The sequence below is a fragment of the Bolinopsis microptera genome, chromosome 3 (genome assembly GCF_026151205.1).
Source record: "Bolinopsis microptera isolate Bmic1 chromosome 3, MBARI_Bmic_1.0, whole genome shotgun sequence".
NCBI lineage: Eukaryota > Metazoa > Ctenophora > Tentaculata > Lobata > Bolinopsidae > Bolinopsis > Bolinopsis microptera.
Genome location: NC_087074.1, coordinates 16,135,602 through 16,154,577, shown reverse-complemented (window position 1 = coordinate 16,154,577; position 18,976 = coordinate 16,135,602). Strand labels below are relative to the sequence as shown.

The 18,976-nt window shown below is 36.5% G+C and overlaps 5 protein-coding genes across 5 annotated transcripts in view; 3 read left to right on the top strand and 2 right to left on the bottom strand.

Annotated features, from left to right (window-relative positions):
- LOC134813048 (uncharacterized) overlaps positions 1 to 18,976 on the bottom strand; it is a 57,946-nt gene that overhangs the window by 15,431 nt on the left and 23,539 nt on the right. Inside the window, exons 2-5 of the mRNA XM_063820723.1 lie at positions 12,334 to 12,451; positions 12,079 to 12,140; positions 11,731 to 11,950; positions 11,426 to 11,587 (exon numbers count right to left, since the gene is read on the bottom strand). Of these exons, the coding sequence (XP_063676793.1) occupies positions 11,426 to 11,587; positions 11,731 to 11,950; positions 12,079 to 12,140; positions 12,334 to 12,421 (532 nt within the window). The 5' untranslated portion in view covers positions 12,422 to 12,451. The remainder of the gene's footprint in view (positions 1 to 11,425; positions 11,588 to 11,730; positions 11,951 to 12,078; positions 12,141 to 12,333; positions 12,452 to 18,976) is intronic.
- The window catches only part of LOC134813051 (cystatin-B-like), a 73,567-nt gene that overhangs the window by 47,902 nt on the left and 6,689 nt on the right, over positions 1 to 18,976 (top strand). The window lies entirely within an intron of this gene.
- On the top strand, positions 424 to 2,009 carry LOC134813050 (carbohydrate sulfotransferase 3-like). The gene has a single exon (XM_063820726.1). It carries the CDS (start codon positions 508 to 510, stop codon positions 1,969 to 1,971), a length of 1,464 nt encoding a protein of 487 aa, XP_063676796.1. The 5' UTR covers positions 424 to 507; the 3' UTR covers positions 1,972 to 2,009.
- LOC134813049 (carbohydrate sulfotransferase 3-like) lies at positions 9,281 to 10,987 on the top strand. Its single transcript, XM_063820724.1, has one exon. It carries the CDS (start codon positions 9,426 to 9,428, stop codon positions 10,962 to 10,964), a length of 1,539 nt encoding a protein of 512 aa, XP_063676794.1. The 5' UTR covers positions 9,281 to 9,425; the 3' UTR covers positions 10,965 to 10,987.
- On the bottom strand, positions 12,654 to 15,573 carry LOC134813089 (polyglutamylase complex subunit TTLL1-like). The gene is made up of 2 exons (XM_063820768.1): positions 15,272 to 15,573; positions 12,654 to 15,134 (listed from the first exon to the last, which is right to left on the bottom strand). Exon 2 carries the CDS (start codon positions 14,209 to 14,211, stop codon positions 12,910 to 12,912), a length of 1,302 nt encoding a protein of 433 aa, XP_063676838.1. The 5' UTR covers positions 14,212 to 15,134; positions 15,272 to 15,573; the 3' UTR covers positions 12,654 to 12,909.

Sequence of the window (18,976 nt, the reverse complement as noted above, 5' to 3'; positions counted from 1 at the left end):
TCTATCGGAAAAACTAGTGTTTTTGTTCCTGCTTACATTGTTATCGATGAATGATACATTCATCAACAATCGTTCGTGTGAATTCTGTTTTATTGCTGAACGTTGCAAGAGTTGTCAATTAGATTGTTCCTGTAAAACGTATCTGCCTCTGTTCCGATCTAGCAACCAGTTATTTACTTTGTTTATTATAAGTCACGACATCACTCGAGCACTTCTTCATTGTTAAACAGAACTACACTGACTCTATAAAATCAACTGAGGCTACAGGTTGGGTTTGGATCTTTAAGCTTACAAGGGAATGTTATTTAGCCAAAACTATACTTTTAAATAAGGTTTAACGAAATAAAATGTAAAACCGTTCAGGTAGCCAGTATCAATACATGTTACAGCTCACTACGTATGAGGAAATAAATAGCACTCTCAACAACTTCATAACCTCGGCTCTACCAAGTTTCTGAACACCCACTAACTTCTCTGGACTCTATATTCATAAGCAAGAAATAAATCATGAATGCACGCAGATCCTTCTTCTGGGTTTCCGTTATCGTACTTATCAACATAGCTGTTCTGGCTTGTTTCTTCCGAGTCAATATCATAGCGATTTCTTCGACTTCCATCTCAATTTCTGACAATGTGTCGAGTAGTGGTGATCATCAGGTTGACATAGGAGAACTGGAGAAAATGTGGCAGGAGAAGTTAATCGAGGACCTGTTTCACGACACAACAGTCGGCCACAAAGGCCACAAACCTGCGGTCGTAGTTGAAGAAAAATTGAAAGATGATTTCAAACAAGGAACGTCCCACCAAAATGAAGACAAAAACCTCAAGGAATCCGAATTTAATCTACAGCACCGTCTTCCTCCAACAAAGTTAGACGATGATGCTAGAGTAATCGCCAATAATGCCAAATTGATGGCAGATTCTGGGAAAGATGCACAAGATCTAGAGAACCAACTTCAAGCAGATAGTGAGCATCAGGACCACGCCACATCTCTGCCTAAACAGACTAAAATGGTTTTACTTCTCACACAGAGCCGTCACGGTTCCACCTGGTTGATGGACATGTTGGGATATAGAGACGAGGCTGTTCCGGTTTTTGAACCTCTGAACGTTTCCAAGTTTTTAAAAATGTATGCACTTTATGATGAGATGAGAGAAGAAACACTAGCTGAAGGTTACGATCCGGTCAAATATGAAGACTGGCGAGAGATCTTATTAGCAAGAATATGTCTCTGTGATTGGCACGGGAAGAAAATAGGGGAGAAAAAAGTTGGATCCATCTTAGGACTCTGGTACAAAGAAAAGCGTGCTCATCCTGAACAAAAAGGTCGGTACGATACAAAAGCTGCTGAGGCTATGTGTTCTGAAGAGGGTTCAATGATGGTATCCAAAACCATACGATATTACAACATGTCAACATTGTTCAGAATCCAAGATTTTGGGTGCGAAAATTTTAAAGTTATTCATTTAGTTAGGGACCCTCGAGCCGTCATGAATTCTCGCATGGGCGTCTTCCATGAATTGTACGATGGAAGTAAAACCTTAGGGGCTCACATTGAGTCTAAAAAAGGGCAGGAAGGCTTTGATGAAGCTTACATGGCGAGGGCTGCAGATTGGATGTGCTCTCATCATCTTTACAACTATAAACTGGGAATGAATCCTCCGCCCTGGTTGAAAGGCAGATACAAAATGGTCAGGTACGAGGATTTAGCAGAATTTCCATCGCAATTGACCAGCGAAATACTTCATTTCATTGGTGTAAATTACACCTCCAAGTACAAAGAATACGTTTACAATTTGACACATGTAAAAGAAAGAGGAGCAAAGCCAGGAAGTTCGTATGGGGTCGAGAAGCAAACTAGCGAAATAATTGATAAATGGAAATCAAACCTTATTGAACCTCACTGGAGAACTATTGAGAGAGTTTGTGCAGATATGATGAAAGCTTTTAACTATGAACCTAATTTTTAATTATGTAAGATTGATTCGATTTCTAATCCCTGTGTAAATATGAGTCTCGCTGTTTCTGAATCGTTGTATTTCTTGTGGAATTGAAATATGAAAACAGTACTAATTTTAATTAGAATATCCTGAGTGATGGTTCAACTGATAGAGAGAACGGAATGTTGGTTTGAAACTGACATTTAAATCCAGCCTGGTCTAAGAGAGTTTCTATCCCGACTTCTCCTGTTCCTTCTCATTGATAAACATGTCATTGTATCCGACCTACAATCAATAGAATTCAAACCTTTTTCACACTCATAGGCTGCTGATTGTCTAATGTCTGAGAAAAGCAAAGTTATTCCTCGTGATACCATTAGAATCAATGGGATATGACAGAGCATAGTGTGGAGTGAGCTATGTGCTCATCCTTGGGGAACCCGGTGGATGTCCTTGCTGTACGGCAGTGTTAAACAAGGAACTGAAACCGAGGGGTTCCGTTCAGGCCCTTCACACTTTGTTTCTGTCTAGTTCTAATGTACCGTCACAATAGTGACTTTAATATATATACTGAAGAATAACTGGGCAGATTCATTATTTTTCAAAATCCGATCAGTGGTACTCACATTACAGTTTAAAGACTTTAAAGTGATAAGAATACATCTAATTAGAATACATAGTAAACACATTGTCATATAGTTAAAGTCCGTGAGTTACATACATGTCATTGTTAACGATTAATTGTCCAAACTTTTGTGATTTAGAAACCCGTTCCCGACTTGGTCGATTTTTTTAGTTATACAGATTCCGCGTTAAGTTACGGTCAAATTCTCTAAAAGTCTAAACTCGCTTAAGTTTGTACGAATACAATTGGTTTTTTTTTCATAAGGAAATTTTGATGGTATTGCAAAGATAGTGTATTTCGGTAAAATTTCAGTCCATATTATGTTCCCAAGTTCAACTATAAAGTTTAATTTTACCGCCACCCAATTGATCGTGAACTAATTCAATGGTACGAGGGATAGCGGGGTGTTCCTCGGACAACCCGGGAATAAATATCTGAACATTGTTCAATGCAATACTGCAATACTTTAATACTTTAATACTTTAATACTTTAGGACGTGTTCAAACCTGGTTGGTGGTTTTGTTTCATTTTTCCCACTCATTACTTCTGGGCCCCCAGATTGAAATCTGTAATATTTTAAGAAAAACTGAAACTACTGACAAAAACTAGACCCTTTGACTGAGGGCACCCTTGAATCAGAATTTTTGTAACATATTCAGGTCCTGAGATATAGCAGTTTAGTTGGGGGCCCTGGATATTGAATTTTGTAACACATTTCTATGTTACACTTTTTCAATGGGTTTTTAGAGAAGCTTCTTGATAGTTTTTCAAGTTCAGACCAGTTTTTCTAGGTCACAAAGGGTTCCATCAACCATATTCTTGACCAAATTTTGTACTTGGGCCCAAAACATTGAATTCTGTAACATATTTATGTTTTCACTGCCAAGGTCATATCTGGAATATTCAATATATTTTTGTATTGGTAACATGGTTTTTAGATTCTCATACAAAATTCTGAAGCATCCTTATTCATATAATTTGAGAAAATGGCTGCGGAACTTGAATTATGTAACATTAGAAAGTAAGTGTATAGAGTATAGTATATAGTATGTATCCTAGTGTGAGGGGTGTTAGGCAAGCTATATTATAGTTTTTGAAGTTCAGACCAGTTTTTCCAGGTCACAAAGGATTCCATCAACCATATTCTTGACCAAATTTGTACTTGGGCCCAAAACATTGAATTTTGTAAATATTTATGTTTTGACTACAAAGTCATATCTGGAATGTTCAATATATTCTTGACTGGTAATGGTATTAGATTCTCATACAGAATTGATGCACGCTTAATCTATAAGTTGATAAAAAGTGGAACTTCGAATTTATGAACATTGGAATAAGTTAAAGTAGTGTAAATTAACAATAGGTGCGGGTCGATACAAAGCTTGAGCTATGTTTCTGAAGGTTCAATATTTCCTAAACATCATATTAGTACATGTCAACATTGTATTCAGAACCAATTTTGATGGGCCAAAAATTTTAAAGTTTTCTTAGTTAGACCCGAGCTCATGATTCGCATGGGAACGTCTTCCATATTTACGATGGAATAAACTAGGTGCTCACATTGATGTCTAAAAGGCAAAGGTTTGATGAGGTAATGGCGGCGCAGATTGATGTGCTCTATCATCTTGACAACTATAATGGATAAATCCTCGCCTGTTGAAAGAGATCAAATGAATCTAGATAGCGATGTATTTGAGATTAATTTCATCGCATTTGTACCAGCGAATACTTCATTTAATTGGTAAATTACACCTCAGTACAAGATTGTTACATTGACACATTAAAAAATTGGGCACCAGATTCGTATGGTCGATTAACAACTAGGAATAATTGATTATGGAATCTTACTTATTGAATCACTGAAACTTGAAGAGTTGTGCAGATATGATGAACAGCTCTTACTAGAACTAATTTTAATTTGTAAGATTGATTCGATTTCTAATCGTAAATATGAGGCCGCTTTCTGAATTGTATTTTTGTGATTGAAATTACAAACATTGTACTAATGTTTAATAAATATCGAATGGTGTCAACTGATAGAGAACGGATGTTGTTTGAAATGACATTTAAATCCAGCCTTATGATCCCGGCACCCCCCCAGCTTGGTCTAAGAAGTTTCTATCCCGATCTACGATTCCTTCTGATAAACATGTCATGTATGACCTAAAATCATTGAATTGGCAACCTTTTTCAACTCATAAGGTGCCTTGTTCATTCTGAGAAAAGCAAATTATTCCTTGATACATTAGACATCATGTTGACAGCAAGTGGGAGTGAGCTTTGCTCATTTGGTGAACGGTGGATGTCCATTGCTGAACGCAAGTGTTAAACAAGACGAAACCGTGGGTTCGTTACCCTTAACTTTTTTCGTCAGTTAATGTACGTCACATAGTGACTTTAATATTATTTATACTGCAGTTCTTATTTTTCAAATCCGATCAGTGTACTCACATACGTTAAAGATTTAATATTAGAATACATTAATAGAATACATAGTAAACACATTATATCTAGTTAAGTCTGTGGTTACAAATTAATTTTTAACGATTATTTCCAAACTTTTGGATTAGAACCCGTCCGCTGGTGATTTTTAGTTTAATATTCGCGTTGTTCGGTCAATTTCTAAAAGTCAACTCGCTATACGCATGGTTTTTTTTTCATAAGGAATTTGTGTTTGCAAGAAGTGTATCGGTAAAATTTCAGTCCATATTATTCAAGTCAACTATTAATTTACCGCACCGATTGATCGTACTAATTCATGTCGGATAACGGGTGTTCCGGACACCCGGGAATAAATTTGAACATGTTCAATGCAATACTTTAATACTTTAATACTTATACTTAATACTGTTAAAGATTCAGACCGGATTTATTTTACGATTCATGATCCTCGGTATCAGTATTTCTCAAAGAATCGTTCACAAGGAGTAAGGACACATTTATAAACATGACAGTTTCATAGAGTCATAAAAAACATATAGTCTGAAGAAATATGAAATTTAGAATGAAAGACTTTATAATAATCACTATAATTATGGGATTAGAAATCAATTATTCGGATTGAAAAACGTAGGTTCATAGTTAAAAGCTTTCATCATATCTGCACAAACTGTCTCAATAGTTCTCCAGTGAGGTTCAATAAGTTTCTTTTTCCATCTGTCAATAATTTCGCTGGATTGTTTCTCTATACCATACGGACCGTCATCTTTTTTCCCTCTATCTTTTACATGGGTCAAATTGTAAACGTATTCTTTGTAATCAGAAGTGTAATTTACACCAATGAAATGAAGTATTTCGCTGGTCAATTGCGATGGAAATTCTGCTAAATCCTCGTACCTGACCATTTTGTATTTGCCTTTCAACCAGGGCGGTGGATTCATTCCCAGTTTATAGTTGTAAAGATGATGAGAGCACATCCAATCTGCAGCCCTCGCCATGTAAGCCTCATCAAAGGCTGCCTGTCCCTTTTTAGACGCAATGTGAGGCCCAAGATTTTTATTACCATCGAACAATTCATGAAAAACATTCATGCGAGAATTCATGACTGCTCGAGGGTCCCTAACTAAATGAACAACTTTAAAACTTTCGCACCCAAAATCTTGGATTCTGAATAAAGTTGACATGTTGTAATATCGTATAGTTTTGGGTACCATCATTGATCCCTCCTTTAAGCACCTAGCCTCCGCAGATTTCGCATCTGCTTTTGCGTCAGGGAATCTCTTTGACTTGTACCATAATCCCCTCATGGTGCCTAAATAATTTTTCCCTGGTATTTTCCTCCCCCACCAATCGCAGATACATATCCTTGCTAAGTAAATCTCTCGCCAGTCTTCATATTTGACCGGATCGTAACCTTCAGCTAGTGTTTCTTCTCTCATCTCATCAGAATGTGCATACATTCTCAGAAACTTGTCATCATTCAGAGGTTCAAAAACTGGAACAGCCTCGTCTCTATATCCCAACATGTCCATCAACCAGGTGGAACCGTGCCGGCTCTGTGTGAGAAGTAAAACCATTTTAGTCTGTTTTAAAGGCAAAGATGTGACGTGTTCAGTATCTTTGGCATCTTGAACTTGTATGCTAACAAGTGGCTTCAAAGTAACGTCGGACGTTTTCTGGAATTCTGCACTATTATCAAGTGCCCCTGCATTTCGATCATCTTTTAACTTTGTCAGAATTGTATCTTGATGAACGTCAGATTTACCTTCCTCAAGGTTTTCATCTAGATTGTACTCTGATCCATCAAGCTTAAAACTATCTGCTTTGTTCTCTTCAGCTTCCACTACAAATATATCATCTTTTTCGGCATCCTTAGCTACAACAACATGTTTTTCATCTTTTGCGGGCATTATTTGCAAATCAACTTCAGCATCTTTCCATTCTTGCCAATGTTGTTTCTTGTTGAGCGGTATAGTTGGAGCATCTTCTGTAGCGCGAAACAGGTCCTCAAACAACTTCCCCTGCCACATTTTCTCCAGCTCTTCTATGATAGCCTGATTATCACCATTACCCGACACATGGTCAGAAATTGAGATGGAAGTTGAAGATAACGATAGGATATTGTCCTGGAAGAAACAAGCCAGAACAGCCATGTGAATAAGTATGATAACAGAAAACCATCCACAAATTCTGCGGAGATTCATGATCCAGATAAATTGCTCAAATCATTAAAGAATAACTGAGGCAGTTTTTGAGGGCTGAAGGAACTTGGTAGAGCTAAAGATTTATGGTTTCCTCCTACGTATTGATCATTATAACATGGATGCCGGAATCCGGATGGGTACTGTCTTCCTGAATGATTTCATATTTTATTTTGCTAGTTAAGTTATAAATTTAAACCATCCATAATTTGGCTCACTTATTGGCAACCCTGAGAGTTATCAAAACAATTAATCTTATTGATTGATGACGTGGTTTAAAACACACAGACCAACTAATAAATAGCTAGATAGAAGAATGGTTAATGCATTTTTATATTTTCATATCTAAATTCAAAAGATGAAAAATAAATATATGAAGAAATGCAAAACATTAAAATTAAGCGGTCACAAATTAAATTTCAGAGATTTTCGCGTAACTAGACTCAAAATTTGTATTACAAGGCAAAAAACGGGATTATATTATAACTGAGACACGAACAGGGTAGAATTGTTTCATTTTCTGCACCTTGCAGACCTTCAATAATTTAATCAATCGTTTGATGATGAATTTTTACCACTTGTAATAAGCAACATCTTTATTAAATGCAGTATTTCCATATTTCTTCTCATATCATATTTAATCATTACGTTTTGATAACCGTCTAAACTCTGCAGAAAAATCGTATATTATCATATCCGTATGGGAGTTGCTATGGAATCAGGTAAAATAAGTTTCACATTGCACAATAACAAAATAAAATACGAATCCGTTCAGGTAGCCAGTTCAGGTAACAAGTATCCATCCATGATGTGATGATCACTACGAGTGAAAGTACTTAACTTACTTAACCGAATCGAATCTACCTTACTCGGGAATATTATAGCGGGTTAATTTATGACTGGGAAAATTAATGACCGGGAAAAATATGGCGGAATTTTCCAAAACCCACCAAGCATCAAAATGTATTACTATTAGTTTACCTAACTCGGGAACATTATAGCGGGTTAATTTATGACTGGGAAAATTAATGACCGGGAAAAATATGGCGGAATCTTCCAAAACCCACCACTTTATCCCAGTCATAATATTCCCGAGTAAGGTAAATTTTTTTTACCTATCGAAAGTTTAATTTTAATTAGAAATTTTATTTCAAACTTTATTTCAAACCGTTCGCGTTATGGTTGCTCCCCACTCTCCATTTTCGTACGACATCTTTTGTATTTTTCTATGATTATTGTAAATTGTAAGACGAGTTTACTTCCGGTAAACGCCATACCAAGAGTTTTTTGTCCAGATAAATTGATAGCTGTTCTGGTCTGTTATTTCATATTTGTTCGGGACGATATCATATCGTTATCTTAAACTTTCAGATCTCCATTTCTGACCATGTGTCGGGTATTGGTTATCATTAGGCTATCAAAGGAGAACCGCAGAAAAAGCGTGGCAGGAAAAGTTGATCTTCTAAAAATGTAAGCACTTTCTGATGAAATCAGAGAATAAGCAATTGCTCGAGGCTACAATCCGGTCAATAATAAAGACTTAAAGACTGGCGAGAGGTTTACTTTGCAAGGATATGTATCAGTGATTGGCACGGAGTTAACGCGGAGGCGATGGCAACACACTAATTTAATTATTAGTTAAGGTCTCCAAGTTGCAGAAAATGTTACGAATATAATATAATATAATATAATAATATATAATCCCCCGTTTGTTTCTGCTATAATATTAAGATCCTGTTCTTTACTTTATAACACCAAAGTTTAGTTGAGTTTAGTTAAGCGAATTAAATAATCTCAACTTTAATTTTAATACCATTTGAACATCATAATATAACTTTTTTTAAATATTATATTAATTTAACGATTTAACGAGATTTGATATCTAAATATGAACATTTATCAGTCATTCTTCCTACCTAGCTATTTGTTTGCTTATACGCAGGCTTTTAACCAAGTCATCACTCAATACGGATAATTCTTTGAATAACTCGCACGACTGCCAATATGTGGGCTAAACTGCAAATTATTCTTAATACTTTAATAACTAGCAAAATAAAATATGAAACAATTCAGGAAGCCAGTGCCAATCCCTGGTGCAATGATCTCTACGTAGGAGGAAATCATAAGTCTCTCAGTCTCAGAGCTCTAGCAAATTCCCTCAACCCCAAACAACTGGCTCGGTTATTATTTACATCATTTGAGCAATTGTATCTAGATCATGAATTTCCGCAGAATTTTTCGATGGATTTTTGTTATCATACTTATCCACATGGCTGTTCTGGCTTGTTTCTTTCGAGAATATATCTTATCGTTATCTTCAACTTCCATCTCAATTTCTGACAATGTGTCGGGTAATGGTGATCATCAGGCTATCATAGAAGAGCTGGAGAAAATGTGGCAGGAGAAGTTAATCGAGGACCTGTTTCACGACATAACAGTCGCTCCAAATATTCTACACAAGGAGATGAAACATGAAAATTGGCAAGAATCGGAAGAGAATGCAGAGAAAGATAATAAATCTGAAGTGGAAGCTGCAAAGAACAAAGCGGATGGTTTTCAAATTGATGAATCAGAATACAATCCAGATGAAAACCTTAAGGAAGGTAAATTTGACGATCATCAAGAAATAATTCTGACAAAGTTGAAAGATGATCAAAATGCAGGGGCACTTGATAACAGTGCAGAATTGCAGAAACCTCCCGTCGTTACTTTGAAGCCACTTGTTAGCATACAAGTTCAAGATGCCAAAGATACTGAACATGTCACATCTCTGCCTAAGCAGCCTAAAATGGTTTTACTTCTCACACAGAGCCGTCACGGTTCCACCTGGTTGATGAACATGTTGGGATATAGAGACGAGGCTGTTCCAGTTTTTGAACCTCTGAACGATGACAAGTTTCTGAAAATGTACACATTTTCTGAGGAGGCCAACGAGATGACATTTCCAGAAGGCTACAAACTGGTCAACTACAAAGACTGGAGAGAGGTCTACTTAGCAAGGATATGTATCTGTGATTGGCACGGAAATAAAATACCTGAGAAAAATTATTTTGGGTCTATCAGGGGATTGTGGTACAAGAAAAAGATAGAAAATCCTGCTGTGAAAAATACAAAAGCTGCTGAGGCCTTGTGTTTTGAAGAGGGTTCAATGATGGTACCCAAAACCATACGATATTACAACATGTCAACATTGTTCAGAATCAAAGATTTTGGGTGCGAAAGTTTTAAAGTTATTCATTTAGTTAGGGACCCTCGAGCCGTCATGAATTCTCGCATGGGCGTCTTCCATGAATTGTTCGATGGGAATAAAAACCTTGGGGCTCACATTGAGTCTAAAAAGGGACAGGCAGGCTTTGATGAAGCTTACATGGCAAGGGCTGCAGATTGGATGTGCTCTCATCACCTTTACAACTATAAACTGGGAATGAATCCTCCGCCCTGGTTGAAAGGCAGATACAAAATGGTCAGGTACGAGGATTTAGCAGAATTTCCATCACAATTGACCAGCGAAATACTTCATTTTATTGGTGTAAACTACACCTCCAAGTATAAAGAATACGTTTACAATTTGACCCACGCAAAAGACCTAGGAAAAAAAGAAGGAAGCACGTATGGTATAGAAAAACAATCCAGCGAAATTATTGACAGATGGAAAAAGAAACTCATTGAACCTCACTGGAGAACTATTGAGACAGTTTGTGCAGATATGATGAAAGCTTTTAACTATGAACCTACGTTTTTCAATATAAAAGATTGATTTGATCATTAAATTTAAATTTTCTTCTGAATTCTTGTTTTTATGATAATTTAATGTAAATAATTGTCTTATAAATAAGCTATCGACTGTGTTAAACTCGCAACCGTCACGCTATCAATTTAACACAGCCACATTGTCAAGTAATTCATCAAGTGCGTGAATACACCAGTAGCTAGTACTCGCTACTCGTATCAACATCTTACATGCAGATTGTGCTATAGCTTGACAATGTATTGTCAAGCAGCAAGCTTTTCTTCGACAAATGCGATGCAGCCAATTTGAGTCATAGCTTAACAAAGCGATTAAACTATTTATAAATTAGGATTTACCAGCTTAATCTTCTTAAACAATTATTGTTTTTCAATCACTACATCAAATTTTCAGTAAGACATTACAGCGCTTTAAGTCTATAAAAATCCGTGTTATTTTCTAGTTCCTAATTGTAATTCGAAAACACGTACCTCCGTCAAATCGAGCATCCACAGGTTTAGGGCCGGGTGGTGGGGGTAGTCTGAAAACTTTGGGACGATCAAACTTGGCTCTCACGCTCACTTTGTCCTTGGTGTCCCAGAACCGTATGTTGACAGTGTGTGAAAACATGTCAAGTAGCAACGCTTTAGTTACTGAAAGTGTATCCAATGTTGATATGACACATTTTCAATTAAAAGACAAACAATTAAAAGTGATTTAGTCTAAATCTAGTCAATTAAAAACTACCCATTAATTGGATTTTATGTTCTCTAAATCTACATAATTAAAAACTAACCATTAATTGGATGTTTGTGACTCCACATGACATATTGCTTGTCCCCATCAGTCCTGGTCTTCAGTAACCTGGTATCAAAGTCACTGTACATCTTAGCAACCATGCCTGACATAACTACATCTGCTTTAGCTGCTGATTTATTTGGCTGCAGATTGTACTCCACATGGTAGTACTGCCATGATTTCATGGCTTCTGCCGGTAACTTACCTTCTTCATCAACCTGGGCATTTAAACCCTGTTATAGCTGTTCCGTGTCGGGATATTAGAAATGATGTGAAAGTGAAGCACTGAGCAGAACAGATAGGTACAATACTGAATATTTGTAGCAATAAGAAAAGAGATACTTACGTTGAATACATGCTCGACACTGATAGTAAAATTCACTAAATGTTCCTCGGGCTTTATATCTTCTGAAAGGAACCAGTTTACATACGTTTCATCATAATATTATATCTAGTAATTCTAAAAGAGTAAGCAAAAGCCGTCAGAAAGAGTGTTAAGTTTTAAAAGAGTTAGGATGATAGTGTGTCTCGTAAACTACCATTTATAAATGGTATTTTACGAGAAACACTATAATCCAAGTGCAAGTGATCACATATCTACCTTTAGCCGGTTCAGCTGGAGTAGCTGGAGTAGGAGGATCAGTTCCCACTTCCTCGGCCATCTCTTTACTCGGTTGTCTCGTACACATTTTCAAGGCCCCATAAATGTGTTTTGTGCTATGTAAACAGTGTAAAACGTGATTAGTTATTGATTAGTAGCTATGATCAGGTTTCAAGTGACATTTAATCAAATATTACCTGATTTTATAAATTCGATAGTATGATCTTTTGATAATAGCTGCAAGAGCCCATATTTGACTGTTCAGGAAAATTTGAAATTACTATGTTCACTACACAATAAATCCAAACGTTATTAACAATTTAGTCAAATAAGTAAATTATAATATACATCTGTACAGTTGCTCTTCACAGTTCTATAGTAACTTCATAGAATCGGAATTTACGTCATGATTAAAGAATTGACGATGCAAATTTCAATCAATTTGACATCATCATTTTAGTGCTTAGCATAGTCAGAATTATCAAAAGTCAATATCTCTGAAATTATCTATCCCATATCCAGTGTTACCCTGTCAAAATGGTGAATTTATCTAAAACAAAACCCAAACAAATCCTTCTATTTCCACTGTTGTTGTGGCCTTGTCCGAGGGAGTCTACCGCTCACACTTCTACTCTTGTTCTCGTGCTGATCCTGAGCAGCCAGCTCCTCATCTATCAGCAGATCAAAGTGACCCATGCTATCTTTCGGAGGGACCTTGTTCCATCTGGCGTCCGGTATCTCCCCATTAGGGCAGATTACCTTTAAAACATCATCAATTAGAGTGTATTTCATGATACGATCAGCAGCAGTCGTACTGGTTAGTGAGGGTGATGCATTCACCTCTATCAACCAAGGCTTCATGTTCTCATCAATTATCACATCATAACCATAACATTCAAAACAATGCTTGTCACTTGCCATGACCCCTTGAACTGCTTTCAAACTGTGGACAATAATCCAGTTTATTTCATCAAACACCCTATCAGTAACCTCTTTGCCGTGTGTATGCTCCAAGTACATTTGCAAGTTGTGAACTGTCCACTTACCTCCATGTTTATCATTGTAATCATCTCCATGTTTCTGTATTGATACATTGGTCAAGTGAACAAACATGTTGTCAAGTTCTGAAACTGCACTGTTGTATTTCACTGTACAAAAACGACAAAATCCCAGTTGGTAGATGAATGCTTTCAATGGTCGGTATGATGTTACCAATACATAGAGTCGCAAGTCGTACTTTTTACCACCGATTAGATGAGGGTTATCAATATATTTTGATATTACGTACGTGTCTTTTGGATTATGGCCCATCTGTCGACTATCTCTAGACCACTTCTTCAATTGAGACAATTTATTGATCAGAAAAATTCCAATGCCTCGAGCTTTGGCATTAGGCTTCATAATCCAGGTGCTAGTAGGATTTTTTCTGAATTCTTCGACAAAAATGTTGTAATCTGCAGGTAAGATATAAGTGACAGGAATGAAATCTAGATGCATGTATCGACAATTTTCGTCTTTCTCTGTCAAAGGACTGTTTTCTTTTTCAAGTTCTTTCCTATATCTTTTGATATTCTTGACCAATAAATCTTTCCTGGTGAGCTCATAATGATTGGGAAAATGATTGATTAACTGATCATCACCGAGACGGTAGCCACTGTCAAGGTTGAATATACAACGGGTTGTTTGCACGCTCGTCCAAAAGAAGTTCCAGTCCTCCTCTTCTGAGGTACCCCTTATCCAACCTCGCTTTTCAAAGTTGTTGACAAGAACGGACTTTTCATTGTCTGCCAACCATTTCACTTTACTCATTTTTACCTGTGAAATTGTTACACATGAAGATGTAATCAGAAGAATTACAAACATCAGGATAATTAACATAGGATAATAATAACAGCCTAGTTATGGCTATTTTAATCGATTGCAAAACTTTGGGCCATCTCCTAGGGATGGGATGCCATTTGACAGGATAGCTTAAGATAGTTTTGAAAAATTTAATCTAATATAAGCAATTGAAGCTGAAGGACACTCGTAGTAAAAAATTCCTGTGCATATGGGGGAATACAAATTAATTTATAAATTACCTGCTAAAATGTTTTCAAAATATGAATTCAAATATATGAAACAATACATTTAAAACATGATCTATTTCTTCTGTGACAGTTATTGTTTTATTCACTTGTTGTCTAAGCTTTGGATGAGGCTAAATTCTAACAATAAAATGACAAAGGTTTGTTAGCCCTTCTTTATATAATTGCAGCTAATGTCATGAATACCTACATTATAAAAGAACGCCTAATAAATATTAATTTTAAAATATTATTAGTTTTACAAATTTTTGCGTGCCAAGGTTTTAAATCCCTCCTGAAAATGTGCATGAGATCAGCATGCTGGGTACAAGGTTTACAAGTTTTTTACAAGTTTTACAAAAATTATCTATATACAATATAATAATGTAGATAACGTCAGATCAGTGGTACTAAAATCAAATTCGAAATACAAAGAGAAATCTGTTACCAGTGATGTGTTCCCAGTGATGTGTTCAAACCAAAAGTTATCAATAAGGTGAACTTGCTTAACATTTACTGAACTCGCTAAAGTAAAGTATAATAAGGCATTTAACTATTAATTGCTAATTTATAATTAGTTTATTAAATCTTATGATACAGAGGTGCTCTGCTCAACAATCTGCAGTTTGTTAAGCAGGTTAGAAACTTGGTCAGTCAACTGAGCACAGTCTCTGTTGGACTCGACCACATGACGTGTTAAGTCAGATATCTCGGTATCTTGTTCGTCTTTCTCATCTGGAGGTGAAACTAAGTTAAATTACAGAGGGATGAAATAGTGAAACAAGGTTCAAATCAGGGATTTCTCATAAAATCACAATAAGAAAAAGAATGAAGTTTCAAGGTTCATGACAATATTAGTTGAGGATTCGTACCCCTAAGTTTGGAGATCTCTGCCTGCATTCCTTTTATCTTGGTTTTGAAGGCTGTCAGTTGAGATATATGTGTTTCCTCTAGTGCCTTCATTTCAGTAATTTTACTTTCTTCTAGCTTTGCTAACTGCAAAGCTAGTTCCTCGTTTTGGCTCCTCTCTGAATCGTACTTCTTTTGCAGTGCTGTTTCCAGTTTCGTGTCAACTGTCATGGCCTCTCTGTTTATTAACAAGGCATCAATTATAAGTACACTAGGAGAGTTAGAATTAACCCAAATATAAGGGACACGAATGACTACTCCAGGATTTAAGAAACTAAACTTATAAGTACACTATATATATATATAACTCTAAAACTCTGGTCACAAGAGCAACTGCCTAAACGTGCAGAAGTGAAAACAAATACATAAAATACTAGCAATCCTTTAAATTCGCAATAAATAAGTTCATTCAATGTCATATAATTCTTAAAACCACATATATGTGACCAGTAAATAATTTAATTGGTCTATAGACTACTGTATAAAATTCTCAATATAAACTTTTTAACAATAATAAATAAATTAAAAACACACAACAACCTTGGTGTGTAAGAATGATTAAACAGCCTCATTTTGACACAAAATATCTTTCATAATATTATAGTATATGCTATAATATTAGAACTGTTTAGTTGAGTTCAGGTAACAGAATTTAACTGTGATAGAACCTCTGCTGTGTTATCCACTGTTGAGATGTAGCCATATCTTCGTCCGGTCTAACATTGACCCCGGCTCATGAAATATATGCTTCGTCCGGTCTAACATTGAACCCGGCTCACTAATCATAGGGATGGTGTAGTTATAGTAGTTAGAATATGATCAACTTTTTATAGTTTTATCTCTATTCGAAGGAATTCTTCTGCATCCTTTGTTATTTCAAGTGCTAAATCAAAGAACTCACGAAGTCTGCTCCATGATATCAACATTGAGTTCCCACCATAGCCTTGGTTTTTGATGTTGTGGAATGGGTGTCTTTCAAGAAGCTCACTCATTTTGTTCCTTTTATCTGCTTGTACATCAGGACAGTCGGTAAGCAGGTGAAGTGAATTTTGAGCCCCTCGCCTGCAATCACACAGTGGAGAATCAAATTTACTGCTTTTGAAGCGGTGTAGAAACTCATTCATTATGTTGTTCGGATAGAACAAGCTTAGAAACAAGGTTTCAAGTTGCCTTGATGTTTTAGGTGGAAACTTCAGCTTTGTGGCGCTCACTGTAGGTGCCTCTGTATACCCTTCCAGCTGGTACTGGCTGTTTATGGACGATTGCCAAAGCTGTTCACTGTAATGTTTCATCACTGATTTACTGTAGCTGCATCCTTTTACTGATAGACAGGTGAGTTTTTCTAGATCATGGTTATTTATGATTTTTAGATCCTCATTAGTGAAGTGTTCAGGAAGTATCGAAGATTTCCTAAGTACACTAAACTACCCCTAAACTGCAATACAAATTATCCAAGTTTGAACTCATATATGCCCTCTCATAGTATGCTCAAATCAAATGAATAACACAAATAAATACACTTAATTCAAATATATTCTAACAAATTTGTGATATAATAACATAATGTGAATATTTCTTTATTAAAGTAGCACATAGCTCCACCCTTCGATATAACTTCTGTATCATTCTATTAATGCACCACACCGCTACCTCCACTGCACTAAAAGTTATACAATAAATTCTGTAATCCTAATTTTGTATCGTGATGGAGATTGGAGACCGGTGTCCATACAAAACATTTAGTAGGTTGCCGTTTGGTGTATGCAATAGCGAACAGCACGCACACTCCTTTGCCCCCTCAACCTATATCTAATCTATTTAAAGAGTGACAACCATACTACACATTGAATTAGGATTGTTTAATCTGTAATAAATGGCATAAAATTGAAATTTTTGTTTTTACTGAAATTTTTGTTTAAGTGGATTCGTTGTGTTGATTCCAGCTGCAAAGGATAAATTCGAAAACCATTTCCTCATGTTCAATGTTGGGTAGCAATCATTTTTGGAAATTGGATGTTACCGGACGACACTCGATCAACCAATAATTATGGATCAATTCAGTGGTCCGCTATTTTATATCCGCGTCCGACTTGTTTCACGACTACACGTCGTGAATCTTATTGTGACGAAAGCCACGGCCCATGGTATGATATGGCGGATGACATGACATGACAGCTTTTAATTTTAATATTTTATTATAATTGACACTCAAAAATTTGAATGTAATATTTTTATTTAACAAATCATTGTTGTACTGAGCGTTTTTATTTTTTTGCTATCATGTTAAAACGTAATGATTGCAACATTTATATTACATTAAAAAGGTTTGTATTGATATGATTTCAATAGGGTTATAAATTTAATCGCGCCGCGCAAATTTGCATCACGTCATCGATCTCACTTAATGGTACTATGAATCGAGCGCTACAATTTAAGTTTTTTGCGCTGTAAAATTTTCAGTGATCAGTTTCCTATAAAACTTTGCTTCGTTTTAGTGGAATGAGCCTTCGGCTCATGTGACTTATGAGGCACTTTATATTCCGATTTTATCCTTTTGATTTAATCTATGATATCGGTGACAACATACTAATATGTCTCGACGGCATTAGTTTATGATGGCCTCCACCGGATGTTTTATGATTAACAATTGCAACTCACCTAGGAGTTGCCTGCGTTAAAACTTCGAAAGTTTAGGTTACTGCAGCTGCATAGGTCACCATAGGTCACCAATTACACAAAATTGACTTTAGCATTTTGAAAATTTCCAGGTTAGACCACATTATGACACTGCTCTTTTAGCTGAACATACTTTCTAAATTTTAATGTGGATTGTGCGCACTGGCCAAAATGTCAAACAGTATATATATATACAATAAATTAAATCAAGTGATGCAATTGGCAGATCACAATCGTAGATCCTGAGCAATAGATATCATCTATCCCTCGTAGCTCTTGTCTTCAGGTATCAGGTTGAAGGAGACATTGGATATAGGGGCTAACCATGCCTTCTTTGCCTTTCAACGTACACCTCTAACTGCTACTATCACACTCCTCATTATATCCATGCTCAGGCGTGTCCTGATATTACACATCACCTGGCTGTAGTCCTCCTTTGTCTTGGTGGCTATCAACACAGCAAGTCTCCTTATGAAACGCTTGGCCTCAGGTGCCATTCCTTCTGTAGTGGTAAATACTAGAGGGACGAATGACCCTTTCTCCAATTGTAGCACTCGGTTCATGTACTGGTTCTTTTTCTCATTCTCGTGCAGAGTGTGGAGCTGTGGCATGGTCTTTCCTTGATGTGTAGGCGATGTAGGATTGAAAATGCGCACATCAAAGAAAGTCCTCTCAAATGTGCTCCACACTCCTCTTGCTGATATATCAAGCCTAGCCTTATTATATTAAATCAGCATTGTTGCCCTTCTGTTGGAAGTTGGCTGATTCTATAGGTGTAAAAAGGGGCTCAATCCTCACATCCTTGGTCACCAGCCTAAGGTATTCAGCAACGGAGTCTCTCACGTTGTTATGACGGTAGTTCACATACCCCTCTCTCTTAGGGGTCGTTCACATATTACGTAATCAGCCAAGGGGGGGGGGGGGGGAGTTTTCAAATGCTTACGGTTGATTACGTGGCGGGGGGGATTTTGGTCGTTAATTCTGTAATCAAA